Raw genomic sequence first — 9,654 nt, 5'->3', positions numbered from 1 at the left:
CGCTGACTATTATTTGGATGGGAGACCACCAAGAAATCCCAGGGTCATGATGCAGGGGCAGGCAATAGCAAATCACCACTGAACTGCTCTTGCTTTGAAAACCTTACAGGGTCACCATAAGTTGGATGTGACTTGATGGCAAAAAAGAAGGTATTGGTTGAAGGGTCATAATGAATTATATTTGAGGTCCTGACAGGTCTTAGGACCGATAAGTTTCAGATTTTTTGTGACTCCATAGACATATAGTTTAGCAATGAAACCATAGAACCACTACTGGTTTCCACTGTGGAGAAAGAACTTTCTTTTGCAGCCTAAAATAAAACCAACATGCAGAGTGCTAAAAAAGTAACCACACTGTGGCAGGAAAAAGCAGATGATGAGGGGCAGCCAGAGCAGAGGAGGATTTCCCCCCCTTCACTTAAAATCAATGAACTGATAGGTTCTCAGTTTTCCCCCACGTATCCTCACCATTACATGTCTTCTAGAGGAAGTGTCCAGTGAGATATATAAGTAGAGAAGGGGCTTGACTGATCTTATATTCATCCAGTACTCAAGGGAAAAAAAACAGCAATGAAGCTCAATATGGCAGCCATTCTGGCCATATCATTTCTTGGCATCTTCAATGAAGGCATTATCAGAGGTATGTTTTCAATTAAAATGAATTGCTATTTTTAGGTTCAAATAAAACGCATGACTTGTAGCTTTCTATTCCACTGAGGTGCCTTCCTCTGATGGAAGAGACCCTTCCCTTGTATCACAGGAAAACTCTTTGAATCAGAACAAGATTTCAAACTTGAACAAAGGAGCCAGAGGATAAACCCATAGTTTAATTTTGTTTTTGCCCATTCTGCTGTGTCAGGAGCTAGAAAAAGAAGAGTTTGGCTTACAAACTCCTTTCTCTTCCTCCCCCCACAACAGACACCTTGTGAGGCAGGTGGGACTGAGAGAGTTCTGAACAAACTGTGACTAGCCCAAGGTCACTCAGCAGGAATGTAGGAGTGGAGCATCAAATCTGATTCACCAGATCATGTGGAGGAGTGGAGGAGTGGAGAATCAAACCCCACTCTCCAGATTAGAGTCCACCTGACCTTAACCACTACACATGCTGGCACATGTTATGCATTATAGGTGTTCCCAATGTAAAGTGATTTCCCAAACAACTATAATTTCTCTTTAGGAGACTGAGGGAGCAGATGTGTAAAATCCATCAAGTTTAGTGTGACCCTCTATGCACATTCCTATGACTGAAATCCTCCTTGGCTCTGGGAAATTCAGATTGGGTAATCATAGTCAAGCAAGGCAGAGGATAAAACAAAACTTTTCTTAATTGTGTTTTGCTCTTGGTGTCTGCGTTTCTTCTAGCAACATAGGAGTGCAAGTACAAAATGAGACACGAGAGACCCAGGATCAAAAATCTCCAGTCAGCGAACTCACTGGGTGACTTTGTGCCAGTCAATTTTACTTTGCCTAACCTCTCTCACGGAGTTTTCATGATGATGAAATAGCTCTTTAAAGGAAAACTCTGATAAAAATAAAATAAGTGATAAAATTATGGGCAGAGTTTAGGGATAGGGGGTAATTCAGTAGTGGGATTCAGCTGGTTTGCACCAATTCAGAAGAGCCGGTACCTAACTTTTTGTTGAGTTCAGCGAACCGGTTGTTAAAAGCAGCCGGCTGCTCTAAGGTGCTAAAAGTTCCCTCGTTCCCTCTGCCAGGGGGAGTGAGGGGGCTTTCAGAGCAACAGCAGCAGCAGCAATGACCCATTCCCCCACCTCCACCCCCACAAGAAATTCCTCTGCAGCAGATAAGTAGGCGGCAGGGAGGGGGCATGGGGGGCATGCAGGGGGGTGCAAGACCAAAACAGCTATGGTGAGGATCATGGGACCTGCAGTGACAAAAGCGGAGGATCGCTGGAGGTAATAAGGAGATTAACTGACCAAGACTCAGTGAAAAAGTTGGCTGGTTCCAACACATATAATTCGGGGTAAAATAGGGGTGCATGTCAAATCTGCAACGAGCTTCAATGATTGTACATTGTTTTGAGTTCGTAACTGGTAAATACACAGATAATAATTGCTAGAATTCATTTTTAGAAACTAAGCAAAACAAATATGAATGGTCTTCATGGCTGGCACCAATATCTGAGAAGGCTAGGCAGCATCCTGAATCTTTAACTGACTGAAGAGCCTACTGGGATTCTTTTCCAGTGTGTGCACTAAATTGTTGAGGTGCTTCTCAGATATTGCTCCCTGCTGTATGGGTGCTATTTTTCTACGATGAATTTTCATGGTGGAGTGAGCCAGGTACACCTGCACAGCACTACTGGTGGAAAGTGACAGCAATCAAAGATTATTAACGTTGATCCTGTAGGATTTTCAAAGTAAGAGAAAATAGATATGGTTGGCCCTTGCCTCTGTCTACATAACAACCTGAAATTTCCTTGGGTGTCTCCTGTCCCAGTAGTGACCAGGACAGACCCAGTTTAGCTTCTGAGATCTGATGAACTTGGGCTAGCTTAGGCTGTCCAGGTCAGTGCTGGCAACTGGATAAGGGCATGAACTGATCATATTATGCCAGTTTACATACCGGTATGTGCAAGTAGTTCTTCGTCTAATTACAGATAGTTGTACAGAAGTCTATTTCGGTGCAGCTGCCTCCCTTATCTGGATTGAGGCAACTGTGAATGCTGGGAAACAGAGTAGTCTTGCAGAGGAAGTGCAACCTTGAGGGAAACCGGAAAGCAATGAACTGTGGGCCTTTCCCCACTCGCTTCCATCCCCCCTATGCCGCGCGCTGCTCTCATCGCGCGGCATCCCAGGTGCACGCCCAGGCGTCCCCACGACCCTGCGCTCTGTGCGGGGTCGTCAAAAGGCGCCGTTCAGAAGAGCGTCTGGGATGCCGCGCGCTGAGGGGCACGACAGCAGCAGCTTCGGGGCGGCTGCGCTGTCGCCGCCCCTCTCAGTGGGGAGTGCCGAGGGACCCCGCGCTACTCTCCTCGAGTAGTGCGGGGCTTAAGGGAAGTGGGGAAAGGGCCTGTGATTTATAAGGTTATTTTTATTGTACTATAAGAAAGCAAGAAAGTTGTTGGAGGAATGCAGCTTGTAGGCAGGGTTGTCAGAGCTGGTTTCAAAAATTCCTGGAGATGTGGAGGTGTTGCCTGGGGAGCCAAGAAGAGGGAAGGGATCTCAGTGGAGATGCAATGACACTGTAGGACTACTTAGTTGTGAGGATATACCATAGAGTCTGCCCTGTGCAGCTGCCATTTTCTTCCAGGGAACTGATCTCTCAAGTCTGGAGATTAGTTGTTATTTTGGGAGAGCTCCACACCCCACCTGAAGGATGATAACCCTGCTTGTAGAGCTGTAACATATTCTTAACAGCAACAACAAACCTTCTACTGATAATATTTGGTATCACCCAATCACTGTGTGTAATTTTTGTTTTCAGGAAGCTTTGGTTCTCAGATGATGCCACGAGGCTCCTGTGTAGACTTGCCCACCACAGAAATAGACTTCAGAAGAATTTCTGGTTTTGAAGAACAAGAGACACCAATTAAAGTTGTGACGTAAGTATCTAGCATCCTCTTGATCTGTACACCGTCTTACTGATTTGGCAATTAGAACAGCTAGATCTGTAATGGTTGTATTTATACTCTTTGTGTCCTGAATAGGAGCAAGGTATGGTTTTGGCCACAGCTTCCATGAAAGAAAGGATGGTCAAGGAACATCATCTAGCCTTGTGCACTCTGATAAATGCTGGAGAGTGGGGTGGTTACTAGAGCTGAATTTTAGCAGTTTCTGCCAGGCTTTTGCTTGAAATTCTCACTCACTCCCACCTCTTGGTGTGGCAGTATGGAATTAGCTGATCACTTTCAGAGGCTGAGTATTTTTTGGGTTCCAACTTCTGTTTCACCATACTGCCAAGCTTGTGGTAAGGTTTTTGTTAGGTTTTTGTTTGTTTTTGTTATATAGGTCTAGTGGTATGACGTGTAAGGCATTACTAGGTTGGCAGGGATTGTGCAAGTTACTATGATATAGGTAGGGAAATGTGACAAGAAGCCCAAGGCATCTAACCATAAACAGAGTTCCTCCTAGCCAGTGTCTTATTGGCTGTTTAAAGAGGGGGCTCCCCTGTTGCTGGGCAGCATCAACTGAAATCTAGCTGAAGTAAAGCTTGGAGAAGAAGAATTGGTTTTTATACCTCTTTTCTCAACCTTTAAGACAGTGGTTCTCCACCTGGGGGTCGGGACCCCTTTGGGGGTCGAACGATCCTTTTACAGGGGTCACCTAAGACTCTGCATCAGTGTCCTCCATCTGCAAAATGGATAAAAGTTAGGGTTGGGGGTCACCACAACATGAGGAACTGTATCAAAGGGTTGCGGCATTAGGAAGGTTGAGAACCACTGCTTTAAGAAGTCTCAAGAACACCTTACAATTGTCTTTCCCTACCCTTCTCACAACAAATATGTTGTAAGGTAGTTGGAGCAGACAGAATTCAGAGACAACCATGACTAGCTGAAGGTCTCACAGCAGGCAGGCTTCATGTGGAGGAACTGCGAATTAAACCTGACTCATCAGATAAGAGTCTGTTACTCATGTGGATGAGTAAGGAATCAAGTGTGGTTCTCCAGATTAGAGTCTACCGCTGGTGATGAACTCCCCCTTAAACACAAGCCAGAACTGTAGTGCCAATGCCACAAAATAAGATTCCCAGAATTGGAAGTGACAGTGAAAACACAGAACATAATTAAGAGTGGAAATGTTTTTTTGTCCACTTCACTTGGATGACCAACTAAGCAATTACATTGAGGACATAATAACAACGGGACCATCACACACTAGATAAGGATCTTCCAAATTATCTGAGCCACAGTCTTCAGTTCCTTAGTAAAATTCCTCTGAAGTAGTAAATTCAGCTCTGAGAATTCTGGGCCGAACTAGATGTTCAGTGAAGTTTGCAATGAAAAATAGGGAAGGGTTAAATACCCCTTTCCTGCCCATTACTACTCTGCTGTACATCAAGCCAGAGCCCCCCCTGCAGAACATCTAGGGTCATACACACTAATGCTTTCCTATGCATCAATTCATATAGAGAGGGTGGCTTGTCATACACCATTTCAGCCAGTCACTCTCCCGTTAATTAGAGATTCCATCCTATCAAATGCCTGCATGACTTTAAAAAAGGTTCAGGCTCAGAATTGTTCTTATTTTGTGCAGAACTTTTAAAATCTAAACAAAGGACAAACAGTGTCTTGCCTTTTCTCCTCTTGTAGATTTATAATCAACAAGGTAAAGCGAATCTGTGTGCCTCATGATCTCCCCTGGGTGCAGACTACCATCAAGAGGTTGAAACAAAAACCAAAGCCTGGACTACTCAAAAGAAAGAATTCCTCGTCCAGACTCAGGGCTAGCTCTACATCTAGACCGAAGGCCAGGTCTAGCTGATCAGATGCAATAGATGGCGTTCTATCAAGAGCTACTGTGTTATTCTTGATAACAGTTGACTGAAAATAAAGTTTCTGAACTCAAGTAGCTTCAATGGAATCCATTCATCCATCAAGGCAGAGCTGACTGAATTATGACTATTTAATGCTTCCTTTATTCATATTTACTTGAGTGTTTCTTTATTAATATTTAATTTGAAAAATCAACTTCTTTGCTGTCCAAGGGTGGATCTCTTTTGTGCGAGTCCCCTTTTAACAATAATACACAGTACTCAATTGCTGGGTAATAAATTGGCCATAGCCATTTTATTGAGCAGAAGCGTGAGGCTAAGCATGGGTCTGGGTCTGGTCAAACGGGTGACGTGCGACAGCTCAGCAGGGCGGATGCCTCGTTCCAAGCTTCGTTCCATTGCGGGGCTCTGCCGGGCGGACGCTCCTGGCCAGAGATGTTCCCCTTCGGCCCGGTTCGACAGGGGCGGTCGCCTCTTGCCGCTGTTGCCGTTCCCAAGGGGAAGGCGTAGCTCCCTTCCCCTTCCCTTCCAGAGCCATACCCATGCGCCAAACCGCCAATCATCAGGGCTATGACAAAATAAGCATGCATTAACATAAAAAATTTAGGGAGAGGTGGGTGGGCAAATCATAAGCCGACGAGCACATGGCCCGGGACAAAGGAGGGGAAGCCGCTTTAAAGTCTCGCTCGCCCCTCCTTTCTTCTGGTGACACTCACCCTTCTCTAGCATGGGTCCTTCTCCCTTCCGCCCCTCCTTTAATAGGGGGGGTCGTCACTGGCCTCGCTCTTCCCCATCCCCGGCAGCAACTGCGACTTGTGGTGATTCACAAGTGTCTTTTGCTGGGGTAAAATTAAGCACTAGTAAAAAAAAGCAACCAAAGTAGTATTTTCTGTTTTCAGCTTCAAACTGTTCCCTGCCCAAGAAAGAGAGTACCAACAAGAAATGTGTTGTTTTCACTGCTGCTCTTCAATATATACAATTGTTGCCATGTTCTCGTGGGAGCATTAGTTTCTACTTACAGTTTATTTCTGGCTGTCAGTGTCTTTCAGCAGTTTAATCTAGTGTGTCCTTGTTATCTGAAGGAATTCTGTGATTACAGTAGAAATCATGGGTATGTCATCATACATGTTGTTCTTTGAATGGAAGGAATCTTAGACCTCACAATAATTTGGGATTCAAGTCACAGAACAGTGAGACAGGACTCTAGGATATTTATGATTTCACAAAGGAAATCAACAGACTGAATTCTGGTAATAATATGTGGGGATAATTTTACATGTCAGTTTTTTGCCCATTGAGAAAGAAAAAAAAGTTGTACAGCTATACTGGCCCACACAAAATCACAAAACAAGATTGAAATCCATATAATGTTTTTATTAGGACCAACCAAACGAACACAAAATATTTTGTATGAATTTTGTTCTTATATGCAGAATGAATCACCCGGTACTTCAGAGCCATAGTCTGGTTCTCTAGTCTTTGTCTGGCCCAAGATCACTTGTCTCTTATTGCAGTGCATTGTTCTTCTACAGCGTATCCTTTCCCCTTTATTGTTTCTGCATTGTATAAGCTAAGACTCTACTCAGAGGCTACTCAGTGATGAGGAGTGTGTGCCTCAAATTGATCCCGTCATTCTTAGATGGGATGAGCGAGGTATTACAATGCAATTTTCGATGCCTTGGTTAAAAGGAAGAGATGTACCAATACCAAGTATAATTGGGAGAAATGTATGAGAATCTGTGCATGTTTCTGCTTTCTGTTTAGTTCTTGGTTTTACACAGAACTTGCTTTCTCAATGAATTAAATAAATAAATATAATTTTACACCAATTTTGGTCTGTACTTCTATATCCTGTGCACAGTTTTTTTGTTTTTTAAGTGCCATACTCATAATATAAAGTTGCACTGATTGCCATCAATTTGCTCTTCAGGACTTGGGAGAGTTCCCCTACCCCTTGCCACCAGGTGCTGGTACACAATACTGGTGAACACCACCACCACCACCACACACACACACAAAAGGCCTGCTGGTGCAGAATCTACAGAATTCCATTTGAAATGGATGGGAACATCACACTGACACAGTAGTTCTTGAGTTTGTGACCAGTTGATAGGTGAGGTGATAGGTAAGGAAAAAGATGAGCAGCAGAACAAAGATACTTTATACAAAATTAGATCACTGATTCATTAATAACATTATTGACTACTCAGGTTGGCAACAGCTGTCCAAGATCTTAAGTAGAAGTCTTTCACATCACCTTCATCATAATCCTTTAAACTGGAGGTGCTACAGATAGAACGTGGAACCTTCATGACAAGCAGACACTCTGCCACTGAGCTACGGCCTCTCCTCAATTCCAATCCTTTCCTCATTACCCACTCACCAACTGTACTGCCCCACAGTGTTACATTCATCCGCAGGAGAAGAAGGACCAGACCATAACCCATCTCTGGCTTCCCTTGACTTAGGAGTGAATGGAAGGGCAAAGAACATCAGTTTTTGATGACTCAGGTTCAACCACCCTCCTTATTTGGAGTATTCAGGCTATTACTAGGGTGGAGCAGAACACCGGAGTGGACCTGCTTTTTCAAATCTAGCTCCAACTCCTCTTATCTCCAACTGACTAAAATGTATGTGTCTTCTCTGTGTGTGTGCATGTGTGTCCCAATATGTGTGTGTGTGTGTTTTCTAGCATTTTAGAGAGGTGTTAGGAACAAGCACGCATTTATTTTTTGTGTTTTGCGTTGTATTTTATCATTGCACTATTTTTTTCTTGGTAACTTTGCCCTTCAGTTATTGTCATCGTGTCAAGTACATAAATCTGCCCAAGATCAGTCTATTTACAGCAAAAGATTTTTTTCTCCTCTCTGACTTTGTGCTTCCAAATGTTGGGGAAATTGTATTTTATCACATTTATCACATTTTATCACCTCTGAGGTGCTCAATGTTTATTTATCCAAATAGATATTGCAATTTGACCTCACACTAACAGTGTGCAGTGTTTCTTACTTTTACACCTTCTAAGTTTTGCCTGGCTCTTGTACATATGTTTCTTTTGTTAAATATTTTTTCAGAGAAGGACAAAAGCATGAATTTTACCAAGGACCTCAGTGTAGCATGTAAGCTCACTTCCCCATTTAAATCCTCATAAAAACATTTTGGAGTAGTATATGTCAGGAAAATGTGACTGGGTTGCGGTCACCCTCTGTCAGGAAGAGCCTTTCTGGCATCAAAGGGAGCTCTGTCATGTTAATGGATCTTTACTTTCACTTCCTTCCCTTCCCTTGATCTATACAATATAGCAGTGGTGGGATCCAAAAATTTTAGTAACAGGTTCCCATGGTGGTGGGATTCAAACTGTGGCGTAGCGCCAATGGGGCATGGCGGGGGATGACGGGTTTGTGTCCGGGCATTCCAGGGGCGGGGCATTCCTGGGCGGGGCTGTGTCAAGGATGCAGCCGCTGCGCCGGTCCTTGGGCAGGAAACGAACGCACGCAGGCGCAGGCTGCCACGCCTGCCGGTGCACCTCTTGCTAGACTGCTTCAAGTTCTGTGCGCTACTGCTGAGAGGAGGGGCATAACTAAGGCAAAAATCACGTGGCAAAATCACCCATTAGTAACCCCCTCTCGGCACACACAAATAATTAGTAACCTACTCTTGGGAACCTGCGAGAACCTGCTGGATCCCACCTCTGCAATACAGTGAAGTAGAGGTGCCCGAGAGTTGGCCACTGGCCTTATCTTTCACACTGGCCTTGAGGAAAGAAATGGTTGTAACATTCCTGTTCTGTTTCACACTGTATTTGATCTGGGAGTGAGAAAGAGGGATGGGGGAGGAGAGGAGGCCTTGGGGAGGATAAAAGGTTTTACCCTGAGAATGTTTGCCAGAACTGGCTTTCTCTAATCATGCCATCCGATGTCTGTCAATAAAGGCTTCTGATTAACAAATCCAGAGTCTGGTGATTGTCTACAGATTTGGGGCTTGGCATTAAGCCAGTTCTCCCTAAAATCCCACATCATCACCCACACCCATGTCTGAGAATGGAGCCACAGGCGGGACCAACGGAGATGGTGGGGACAAGAAGACCACTGCTCCCAAAGCAGGTGACAATGGCAACTGTGCAAGAGGTGCTGAGCCACATGACCTTAACAAGCAGGGACATGGGGATGACCAGGGTGACTGCAGAGGCTAAAACAAGGT

General features: G+C 44.3%; 1 protein-coding gene across 1 annotated transcript in view; it reads left to right on the top strand.

Annotated features, from left to right (window-relative positions):
* Window positions 1-564: 564 nt before the first annotated feature.
* The window catches only part of LOC125431283 (lymphotactin-like), a 29,261-nt gene continuing 20,171 nt past the window's right edge, over window positions 565-9,654 (top strand). Inside the window, exons 1-2 of the mRNA XM_048494048.1 lie at window positions 565-640; window positions 3,448-3,565. Of these exons, the coding sequence (XP_048350005.1) occupies window positions 571-640; window positions 3,448-3,565 (188 nt within the window). The 5' untranslated portion in view covers window positions 565-570. The remainder of the gene's footprint in view (window positions 641-3,447; window positions 3,566-9,654) is intronic.

This window comes from Sphaerodactylus townsendi, linkage group LG04 (assembly GCF_021028975.2).
Source record: "Sphaerodactylus townsendi isolate TG3544 linkage group LG04, MPM_Stown_v2.3, whole genome shotgun sequence".
Taxonomy (NCBI): Eukaryota; Metazoa; Chordata; class Lepidosauria; order Squamata; family Sphaerodactylidae; genus Sphaerodactylus; species Sphaerodactylus townsendi.
This window is presented reverse-complemented; position numbering and strand designations above follow the sequence as displayed.